Here is a 12,582-nt window from a genome sequence, read left to right on the forward strand (position 1 = left end):
TCTACAAGTAACATCCTCAACGTTGTTAAAATATCCTCTCTGGGTGCAAAGAGAGCAGAAGCATCCATTTAAGAAAGCAGCAAAAAGTCCAGTTCCAGATGCAAATGCCAAACAAAGATCTGTGAGAGGTTGTTGCAGAAGTCGTTGGGTGTGCTCTGTGAGGCTTCAACATTATACTCCCAAGCATGGATTCTGGCAACAGTATCATCCATGAACATGAGGGTCATCTTGGAAAATAAATAGCCGGACAATTCTATATTCAACCAAAGAAGATACGAGCTTTAAAGGACATGATAACACAGGCATGGGTAAAAACTTTATTTATGAATAAGTGGACACATGACTTTGGATCCAGCCAGCCAGTGACATAAATAAACTTGAGCAAAGGATTCAAGCTAGAGGATACAAATATATACACAGACATACATCCATATATATGCAAATGCGTATGTATGTATACATATTTGCGTGTGCGTGTAAGGCTTCTTGGAGCAGTGCCACAAACCTGAACACTCTCCCAACAGAATCACTCCCATCCTTTGAAATTTCCATGAAGTGCACAACGGGGGTGATTACACCAGGATGCTCCAAATCACTCTTTCCATCTTGTGCACTCACATGCCCGCCAAACATGAAATGCTCGCCTTCTCTCTTCACATGTGATGGTTGTTGAACTTATTTTTAGTGTCATTTGATGAGCCTTTGCGCTCGCAGAGAGACATCCCACTGACCCGGCCACTGGTCATTGTCTATACCAGTTCCCATCAAAGCAGGCGCGCTTTGTCAGGTTTCGAGTCGAATATCCATTTCGCTTCTGAAGTAAAGTATCGAAAGTGACTAGATCGTTGGAGCTTTTTTCCTCAGCTGCTGACTCCCTCCTCCCCCCCGCCCCCAGCGTTTGTGCTCACGCTAACATAACTTGGCATCGTCGACGTGACACGATGGTGGTTTTCCTGAAACATTATAATGCCTACGCTGCCCACATTTCATGATGGCAACTCTCCTGAAATTGTAATTTACAGATCGAAGCAAGGAGGCCTTTTCCCTCTATGGAATCCTCACCAAGGAAGAGCACTCCTCAACATCCGAGTCATGCGCATACAGTAATAGGTCATTCAATGTCAAAAGGCATAAAAAAAAAAAGATGAGCAAAATCTTCACAGGCTGCTGCTTGCTGTTGCCTTTAATTATATTAATTAAACTTTGAAATTTTCATGCAAAGAGAGTTGCTGGCTTGTGACACCCAAGAGCCCTTGGAGACCTGAAGCAAGGAATGAACCCTGAGTGGGAGTTTCATGGTTGTGGCTTCCTTGAAACGAAAAGCCAAACAAACTCCCAGGTATGTTTACTATGAATGCTTTATGCGCTACTAAATCCTAAACACAGGAAAAGAGGGAAATCTACCGGTCACTGGGACTAACTCTCAAAGCACGAGGCCCCGAGTCTCCCTTTCAGATCTCTGGTTACAGGCTGTCTTCCCGTGGAATAACGCTCCATTAGTTTCATGTCCCGAGTGCATAATGAAAGAAAGGTGTCTTCAAAAAAACGAAAGGGCGAAATCTTGCTTGCTACCCATACCTTGAGGCATCTTGTCTACATTTTATCTTGCGTGTGCACTTTTCAGTGTTAGAATGACAAGATTTTCCAGTCGGAAACTTCCCGCAAGGCACACAGTGATAGGGGACTTGGGAGGAGTTTGTGATCTGACATGGCTATAAGGCAATGGACTCCATAATTTGCTTATCCTGGTTGGAAATTTCACACTCTGCCTATGGCTAAAGATCTTGAATTATACAAACACAAGTGCCCTGAAGAAAACCCCTGTCTCCATGAACGACCCATCACGGCTACTTGCTCTATGCTGGTGGCTTTGGTAGCATCTTCATGCTGTCCTTGCTGCTGCTGCTTTGCCTCATTGACACATGCATACTTCCTTGCATAAACCCTCCTCTCTACTTTCAATGCCATGGCTCTTCAGTTACAACTGAGCTTCATCACCTCCTGCGTAGATGGCAGGACAAGTGGGTGGAAACGTTTGGTGCAAGCAAAGCAGAAGGCAGGGAAAACATTTCCTGACTGGAAGGAGTTAAGCTGCTCTTCTCCAAAGCTTCTGGAAGGCACTTGACTAGTTTCATTTGGTTGGAAATCAGCAGTGTGAACATGTGCCATCTTCGTACCCTCTTAGTCTTCGTACTTCTCAGTTACTGAGATGGAACTCGAGAGAAGTTTATGCACCGGCCCTGAGGAGAGAAAGAGATCCATATTGAAATACTAAAGCACTAATGTGCAGCAAAATATCTACTGTTCCAATGATCATACCAAGGAAAGGACAAACTTCCTGTAAGGCATGAAATGGCACAGTTTGTTTTTCCTTTGCGTTAAATTCACTCAGACCTTTCCCACAGTAAATTGACCTGTTAATGGTAAGGTAGAAAACATTACAGAAACACAAATTCATTTTGCTATTGAGAGCATCGAACTATCACAGTGATAAAAATACAAAAGCTATACTCTTCCATACTTATTTCTATAAGGGATTAAAATGAAACATGTGCGTGCATGAGCGAGCTACTCCTAAAACATGTATATGAGGAGTGTATTTAAGAAGTAGCTAATGAGAGACGAAAGACAAAGGGTCAGGACATGTAGAAGAGCAACGAGCTCTGTGATCCTATTTCCAGAAAGGAATCTGCAGGAGACAGTCAGGCCCAGAGTTTTTGACTATGCATAACTGGAACCTGGCACTGCTAATTTCCAAAGATAACTTGTCTTTCCAATTTCTTGTCAGTGGCACTTGCTGTGGACACATTCTCCCACACATGGTTTAAATACTGTGAAACTTACATGAGACCAAAATCTCCAGTGAGTGTCTTGCTACTTCTTGGTGTAACGCTTTCCTTGGATTACTACTGCTGATCGTTTCCAACATGAATTACAGGTTCCTCAATTGGCCCAAAATTTGCATTTTTGCCCTCTAGTTTAGGCTCAGGATGATAATCCTAACTGGGGTTTTTCTTGTAATTCTTGCATCTTCTCAACTTATTTTAGACCTAAAAGTTTGACTCTGCCCCCCCCCCATGTGAATAGCAAACTTGTTTAAATATCACAATACGGAACATTTTTAAAAAAAGGAATGAATATTGTTGAAGAAGGAACCTTGGAGCCTATCAGCAGAACTTTGTTTATTTTCCTTTCAAGAATGATTGCTCAACACATTTTGGAATTTGGAAAACAATGAAGAAATAAAATCTTAAGGGAAATAAATGTAAGATTTTCCAATGGTTATTGCATAAAGTCAAACATGGGACAAATTATCTTTCTTCTAAACACTTTTAGAGGCAGCATTATTACAATCAGTGCCAATTTCACGACTGACTTTGCATCTGATATCCTTTAAGAAAAATCGATGCAAAAGGAAGTTGGATTTTTAAGCAGAGAGCACACACTATAATGAAGTCAAATGTGCAAAATTACAGTGATCACTGGTCATGCACTGAGGTACCACGGATGTTCAAACACGATTTTTAGAATGACAACTATCCCACATTGTTCTTATGTGTGGAAATTAATACAGAGAGATTATAAAATTGTGAGGATATTATAATAAATGCTGTATGGTTATAAATCGTCACTCACTGATTCATGCCATGTACATGACAATATACGTCTTTTCCTATGTTATGATTTTTGTCGTGAATCTCTCATTTTGTGACATTATGTTTTCAAGAAAAAATCATATATACACATATGCTTATAATATCTATATATATATATAGTGACTTTGGTAAAAAGTTAAAAATTGTTAAATTTTAAATGTAAAACATCAATTTTTGTTGAAAATCAAAAAATAAAAGGATGCAGATGAAGTGAAGAGTCTTTTGTAGATGCAGTTCAGGGAACTAGCTGCATCCCTCATGGCAGGACATTCAAACTCAGTTCCACAATGCATCCCTTTTGTGAAGAATTTTTTTTTTTCAACAGAAACATGTAGGAAATGACATCATTAGGAGTATTTTAGCAAAATAATAAGTCAATCTGTGTAAGCCGGAATAATATAACCATATACTAAGGAACTTCAAGAAATTCACAGGAAAAATAGAGAAAAGGGTTATTTTCATGGGCCTGGCACAGTAGCCTAATGGCTGAAGTCCTCGCCTTTTATGCATTAGGATCCCATATGGGTACTGGCTCATGTCTTCCTGCCCCAATTCTGGTCCAGCTCCCTTCCTGTGGCTAGGAACAGTAGGGGACATCCCAAAGCCTTGGAACCCTGTATCCCTGTGGGAGACCCAGAAGAAACTCCTGGCTCCTGGCTCCAGATTGGCTTAACTCTGGTCACTGTGGCCACATGGGGAGTGAATCAGCTGATGGAAGATCTTTTTCCCTGTTTCTCCTTCTCTCTGTAAATCTTTCCAACAAGAAAATAAACAAATCTTTTGGAAAAAAAAAGTTTACTTCATGTAAAATTGTAAATGCATGCAGCTTTTCATGTTATGAATATTCATGAAGTGTTTATAGATCAACTATGAGCATGAATTTCAAATGTTGTGCACTAAAATAAACTCGTCTTCTAATTCTACTTCCTGTGAACTTTTATAAGCATACGTGCATGTAACAAGCAATAGTTTTGAGCTACATGTATTAAACAGTGAGGGACATTAAAAACTATCACCATATGGCAATTTTCCAAAATCAAACAAACATGAGGAAGAACATTTTGAAGAGCAAAGACAAAACTTAATGACATTTTTCTGTGTGTATTCATAGACTGCTCAGTTACAGGAAGAACTGATCATGTCTCTTCACATTTACTTGAGTTTCATCACTAATGAATCGGATTTAGAGATTAGGTTGCTTCTTTGATCACTTCTGTTCTACATACTACATCAGTCATGGTGACTATAATTACTTCAAGCAACTGGATAGCTTAGCAACTGAGATATAGAATTCGTCCAAATTCTCCTCCATTCCGAAATTATGTCCTACTTTCTCTGGTGAGTTTTTATTAAAAACATAGGAACATGAATGAAGAAATAATACTGATTTTGACTTTTAGTTCTATATTACAATACTTCTAATGCTTGTAATTATGTATTAATTATAAACTGCCAAATGTGCAATTTAGTAAAAAAAAAAAATAAAAAACTTTTAAAACACTCATGTTTTAACACATCTGGTTACTGACAGCAAAAATCACCAACTGTTCCTTTGTTCTTCATCAACAGCTGTTAAGATCTGGGTGTGTTTTTCTTTGAGAAAAATTCAAAACTTGATAGCTTGGAGGGTATTTGCTTAGGAGTTACTTTGATTTTGATGAAAATAATACAAATGTTAATTTTCTAAAAGTTAAAATTTTCTAAAACTTAGCAGAGTTTAGAAATTATCCAACATAACCCAAATTTATAGAAATATATAAAGGCAAAAATAGAAAAGGGATCTAAAAATCTCATGAAAATACCCATTATCTTTCTATCACATTTTCCCTTGAGTATTTTTAAGCTCCCCATACTTACATGATTTTAAATTTTATTTTCTATATCAAGATTAACAGTGGTAGATTTTAATAGTGTAAAATTGTAACTACTAAAATGGAGAAACACAAAATTTCTGTTAATAAAAGTTCAGGTTTGTGTATAATGTTGTCCTTACATATTACTTCACAAAATAACTCAAGAAATTTGCACCCAAGCAGTAGTAAGAGTCAACGGAATAATATATCTCCACTTGCAAATATTTACTGTAATATTTTTCCCAAAGATTTTCTGGACATAAAATTGGACTCTAGTCACACACAGAGATGTTAGATTCACTCTAAGAATATTACGAGGATGTTTTCAGGAACATTCATGCAGTCAGGCATCCAAGCAATCAATCCCACCAGGAAATCAAGGGAACTAATTCAGTATCAAGACTCATGATCGCTGAGTGTGCTTAACTCTAGGACTGCATGTGCATGGCAAAGGAAAACTTGCTAACAAATCCTACAATCTGTATTTAGTATATTCTGAAAAATGCATATTCTTTTAAATTTTATAAAGTACAGTCAATTTCACTTTACAGAACAAAATTCTTGGAGTTTCAGAAAATGAGTTTACTAGCATTTGTCAAGGATAAGCTTGGTAAATGTATTTACATACACCTGCAAGTACATGACAAGCCACTTCATGCTCCGCGCCTGCTGAAGTTCATTATATTTAAATACAAACACACATAAAGGGAGCTCTTTAATTTTCTTTCCAATCAATCCTTCTCGTTCTGTATCTAGCAGCTTGGGAATACATTTCTCTTTTCAATTAACGACATAAAATATTCATACCACAGGAACCTATCAATGATGACTTTGACTTTCTCCATATAAACTGTCAGAACAAAATTTGAGAAACAAGTTCTGAATCAAGTGTTAACCTTTAATTTACGTAGGTCAGTGGTTTCTACATACTGTACCTGTGATTATACAGGTGCCTCCAAAGCCACTGGAATCACAGTGGTGTACGAAGAGGGACAAAGCAGGTATAACTGGCCAGCTTCTCAAACCTAATTCCACCCTAAAAAGCTCAAGTTCTGTGATCTAATAAAAACTAAAATTCGGTGCTGTATAATGTTTTGTTTCCCCAAAAAACATTCAATGTGTTAACTCTTATTTCAGACATTTTCATGCCTACTTTAAGTCAGATCATCATTAAACTATCTGTACATGTAGACTTGGTTTCTTCTCTTTAGAAACGCCTTCACAGACCTGTGACAATATCCTTTCTTGTCTTTCTGTCATTAGAGGGCTCATAGGAATGTTGGTCACATAAAAAGAAATCTTCAGTTTTGGAATATTGCAATTGAACAAACAGATATTAAAGGATCAATTATCCTCAGAATTTAAAGCTGGGACAAAAAGCTTAAGGTGGTAAACACACATATTTCTCTTTTCCTTATGTAATGCCAACTATCATCTACACTGCCAACTGTCTATCTCAATCTGTTTCTCTTTATACCTTGGCTCTCAGGAAACTGATTGGACGTTCTAAAAGCATTGCCTACTCTTGATATATGCTTTCTCTTTTGGCATTATCTTTAGTTTGGCCCATGGGTATTTCTCTTTTTATTCTTCTGAACTTTTAGTATGAGGTTTCCTTTTCTCAGTACTTCCTTAGAAGTAGAGCAGGTATCACAAAGTTAAAGAACATTAAACTGAAGTTAAGACAAGCAAGTTGGTTAGAACTATTCTATTATTCATGTAAATTCAAAAGTTCTTCCCCAAAAATAAATCCTCTACATCAACTCTGAATATCTAGCTTCATTTTGACTATTAGGAAAAATTAGTCACAGTGTAAATTTTTACAGATTACAAATATACTAACTGAGAATAACCATATGCTAATGTTTCTTTACTACAAGCATTCTCCCTTTAAAAGGGAACACAATGGACTAAGCATGCATCGCAAACAAACCATGGCCAACATAAAGGAGATGTTCAAAATGAGAATCTGAGAATTTAATTTCACACAACTCTTCTCAGATAACAGCTGGTACTACTGGAGTGAGAAAATCATCGGTATTATCCCAGAGATGATCATTGGGAATATCTTCTCATGAGTCTTAAAGTAAGTATGAAGAAGAAATTGACACCTCCAAGAAAAATTTCTTACTCGCATATTCCAAGTCTGCAGTTAATGTAACCAAAAGATGAAGACAACAGTAGAAACCAACAAATCTGCTGTTGATAAGGTACAGAGAACTCAATTCCATTACAATATTTAAAATTGATTTCACCTCCTTAGCTCAATGTGGTCAGTCAAATCAGCATTAAACCAGAATAAATGTTATGTTTCTTATACCCTGAGCATTAAAATTCCACTAGCACTGACACTTGTGAGTGACTTTACTAGCTATCTGCACTGGAAGTATTTCACGTCTATAACTGTTACAGTATTATACACACCTCATAAATATCCATGGACAAGCTGAAGCAAAAAACTGCACTTCAGACTTTTCAAACGCAGACAGGTGATTTATTTATATCTTCACTTCTAACAAGAGCTGACTAAAGCTGCTTGTTCCAAGCAACACTGAACAGTGCTTCACATTTAAAACAAAGTACACATACACATAGACACAGACACAAAGGCAATTTCAAAGAGGTACCATCCTTCCTATTATTAAAAGAAAAATATATAGCATTAATGTATGCTTGTGCTTAAAATGTGTGTGTGTGTGTTTCTTTAGAGACAGGTTGTAAAAGGACATGGACTATTTCACATATTACCAAATGCATTTGAAAAATGTCATTTAACAAAGATACTCCACAACTATAACAGCTGTCATTGTGCACAAGGTAGAAACTTGCCAAAAGCATCAGGCATTGCAAAAGAGCAAAGGTGCAAAAAGTTCTTGCCAAAGTAGATGAGAATTCCTTGAAAGCAAACAGACAACTGGGAAGTGAAATAAAGGCATGGTGATAGAGAAATATTTCTCTACGCATTCCCAGGTCTTTCCCAGAGGAAAAGCAGCACCCTACAGATGGTTCTGGGCATGGCAAGAGAAATGAGAAAATCAGTGCTGTGGGACTTGTGGACTTCCTGAAACCACAGGGCAGCAGTGGCTGAAACATTAAAGCTGAATCGAGGAAAACCCTGCAAGACTCATGAAGAGAGTGCATGGCCAATCAAAGGAAGCTGACAGAGATTCAATCTGGAGACAGGACTTCCAAGACAGTTTTGGGGGCAGCATTGAAATTTGACATTGAGAGCAGGGGCCTCCCCTACAACTCATGCTCACATCTGTCAAACAGAAAAAGAACTGTATTGAAGGGAAATTCTTGATCTTCTCCTCAAAATGGTTAAACTAGTAGTTAACTAAAGCTAAGATCACAAAATAATTTACACCCAGCCCAATTACATATTAACAAATAACATAGGAAACCATCTACACTTTTCTGGGGATAAGAATATTTTAAACTACTCTCTATTTTCTTAATTAAATATATCTTACATAAATTCAGACATTGCATCAACATACAAATGAAATATATATAGCCATTAATCAAAAAATCACTAGCACAATCAATACAGAAGGCCAATATGTTGTAGTTCACAAGGACCTTAAAGTACCTAAAAAATTATTGGAAGATCTAGAGATAAATTTGGCTAACATGGGCCCAGCTTGGTAACCTAGTGGCTAAAGTCCTTGTCTTGAATACTCCCATGATCCCATATGGGTGCCAGTTCTAATCCCCACAGCCCAACTTCCCTTCCAGCTCCCTGCTTGCGGCCTGGGAAAACAGTTGATGACAGCCCAAAGTCTTGGCACCCTGCACCCACGTAGGAGACCTGGAAGAGGCTACTGGCTCCTGGCTTTAGATCAATGCAGCTCCGGCCATTGTAATCACTTCCTAAGTCAGATCTTCCATCATCAGATGGAAGATCTTCCTCTCTGTCTCTGCTCCTCTCTGTATATTGAAATTTCCAATAAAAAAATAAATCTAAAAAATTTTTGATTAATACATATAAACATATGGAGAATTTCAATAGCAATATATAAACTGTAAATACTCTACGAGTGAAATAGGAAAACAAGCAGAAAAATGCAGTATTAGACATAGAAGAATGTAAGTCATTTAAAATAGACAGATGATATCAGAAGACTTATTGAACTTGAGGGTAATAGTGAAGAAATTGTCCAAACTGAAATATAAAGGAATAAAACTAGAGAAAATCTGATACTTGTGGGACAATATCTAACGGTTTCTCACAGAATAATTAGTATTTCATAGGTGAAGGAAAATACAAAAGAAGAAATCTTTGAAAAGGTAACTTCTGAGAACTTCCTTCATGAATGAAGGCATCAACATATAGATGAAAAGATGCTTAATGAACTTCAACCAGTATAAATGCACAGAACACCAGGAAACACAGAGTAAAATTTTGTACACCAAAGTACATATAGAAGCGTAACTGACTGCTTGCCCAACTGCAAAGACATGAGACCAGTGGTAGGCATGACAGCTGACTTTACATCAGAAGCAATGGAGGACATAAGACAATTGAACTTGCCATTGCAGAGTGGGGCAAAGCAGTTCACCAAGATTCCGTACTTGGAGAAAATTGTTCAAAGCAATGCAAAGAATTTTCAGGCAAGTAACTACTGAGGTAATTTGTCTGCAACATAATTTAACGAAAGCATGTGCAGAAAGCTTCAGAATTAAAGAAAAAGACACTAAGTGAATGTCCAGAGCTGCACAACTAAATAATAATAATAAAAAAAGAGACAAGATGGTAAACATATGAGTAAATAAATGAGAAACATAGATATACAAAAATAAACATTTTATGCTACTATAATTTGAGCTAGAAAGTAATATTAAGGCATTCATAACACATGAAGAATTAATATACATGACGAGAAAAACACAAAGCAGATGAGGAATGAAAATTATACCACTGCTTTTAACATACTGTAAGTGTATTACCATTCTATTTGATAATAGAAATATATATCTATTGTTGACCCCACAGCAGCCACTAAAAAATAACACAAGGATATCACTGAAAAGATATCAGCAGAGATACAGTGTGTCACTGAAAGCTACCTCACAAATTCAAGAGGGTAGAAAAAGACGAACAGCAAACAAGAATAAATGTGGCAAACTTAAATCAGTTACACAGAGTTAAGTACTGGAAAAAATTAAATATCTACTAATCAGATACAGAATAAAGCTACTTCAAATTATTTCACAGTATTTTGTATCTACAACATATTATGTTCCAAAGAGAAGCAAACAGTTAAAATTATTCATCAGTTTTAAGTGTACTCCTATTACTTCATCATTATTTTATATATAATAGAGCAATGCAATAAGTAATTATATTATTTAATAAGATGAAAAATTTGGGGGAACACCACTGTGATGTGGTGAGTCATGTAGCCACTTGCAGCACCAGCATCCCTTAAAAGAACCAGTTCAGGTTTTGGCTGCACCACTTTTGATCCAGCACTCTGACAGTGTGCCTGGGAAAGCAACAGAGGACATCCCCAGGGCCTGGGCTGCTGAAACCACATGGAAATTTCACAAGAAGCTCTGGCTTAGACCTGGCCCGACCTTGCCCATGGCAGCTACTTAGGGAGTGAACCAGAAGATGGGAGACTCTTGCACTGTCTCTCTCTTTTCTCCTCCTTCACCTCGTCCTTCTCCTTAACCACTACCTGTAACTCTGCATTTCAAAATAATAATCTTTTTTCCAAAAAATAATACTTTTCATGTTAAAAATGGACAAAGATAGAAATTCAAAGATACTTAGTAAAACCCTTTAACGTTAACCCGGAACTTAAAATGTGTCACAAAGTCAGGATTATTTTTTCAAAAGCATTGTATTTTCTAGTTCTGTCTGTTGAAAAGGCTTAATAGCCATCCCAACACAAAAGCATTTGTTACCTTTGAATCCAACACGTGCTCTCTAAATTTCACTACCTGCTACAAAGCTCTGGTTCCTTGGAGTTGAACAGTTAATGACAGTTTACCGCACACATGTAAAAGCTGAATCTGGGATATATAGTTTGCCATAATGAGAGAAATTTATCAAGGACACCCACAGTCATATCAAAAAATACTCAGCAATTGTGTGTGTGCTGGTGATCAATATTGGAGGTGCTGTCACTTTATGGCACTGTAAACAAGCGGCAGTGGAGCACCCACGGATGCAGAGGACGCCAAGGATATGGTGACTATCTGGAGAAGAACAATGCTAGCAGAGAAACCAGCAAGTATGACTGCCCCAGGGTAAAACAACCTTGCTGTATTTGGGAATAAACAGAACAAGGAAATGTCAGGGACACAGGGAGTGTTGGAGAAAGTGGGCGGTTACACACCCACACACTAGGGCGCAGAAGCTGTCATGCAGAGTCCTGTAGTGCTAACTTGCATGCACTCTTAGCTAAAAGCCAAATAATTAACAACTGGATCTTTTCTTGATAGCAGATTGCACTAAGTGACTTATACTTTACAATTCTAAGATTCACTAGGGCAAAAACAAGCAAAAATGCTCTATAAGTTTTCACCTTTGAGTCACTAAAATACTTATGCTCTTCAGGTAAAACCATCATCATCATCATCATCATCACCATCATCACGCACCGTGCCAGATTAAAGAACTCAAACGTCAATCAACAGCTCCCTCAAAATACTTGCAAGTACACATGTAGGAAAACATTAGAAAGTCTACATAAAAGGCATACTATATCACATCATTTAATCAGGTAAAAAAAATAGAATAATTTGCTTAGTGAGGAAGAATGCTGGTATAAAATGACCAATCTCAGCTATAGTATTCCTAGATTTAAAAAATTGGCCTTCAATGTTAAGATCATAGTACAAAAGTCTTACATACAATTCATTCAATTTTTCTGGAGAAAATTAGGCATTGAGATAATTCATTTAGTTCATTATGAGAGAAACTGTGAAACTTACACATCAATCCTAAAAATACTTGGTGAGTTTTCTGATGTATATATAAAGCCTTAGCAATTTATTACCTTAGTTATAGATAAGTTTGTGCTTTGAGTTAAATTCTCACCGCTGGAATCCTAAAATAATCT

At 37.1% G+C, this 12,582-nt stretch overlaps 1 protein-coding gene across 1 annotated transcript in view; it reads right to left on the bottom strand.

The window, feature by feature from the left end:
- Nucleotides 1-303: 303 nt before the first annotated feature.
- ANTXR2 (ANTXR cell adhesion molecule 2) overlaps nt 304-12,582 on the bottom strand; it is a 131,470-nt gene continuing 119,191 nt past the window's right edge. The window contains exon 17 of the mRNA XM_040966519.1: nt 304-2,240. Coding sequence (XP_040822453.1) covers nt 2,202-2,240 — 39 coding nt within the window. The 3' untranslated portion in view covers nt 304-2,201. The remainder of the gene's footprint in view (nt 2,241-12,582) is intronic.

Source organism: Ochotona curzoniae, unplaced genomic scaffold, assembly GCF_017591425.1.
Source record: "Ochotona curzoniae isolate NIBS_2020 unplaced genomic scaffold, NIBS_Ocur_1.0 scaffold_4506, whole genome shotgun sequence".
Lineage (NCBI taxonomy): Eukaryota > Metazoa > Chordata > Mammalia > Lagomorpha > Ochotonidae > Ochotona > Ochotona curzoniae.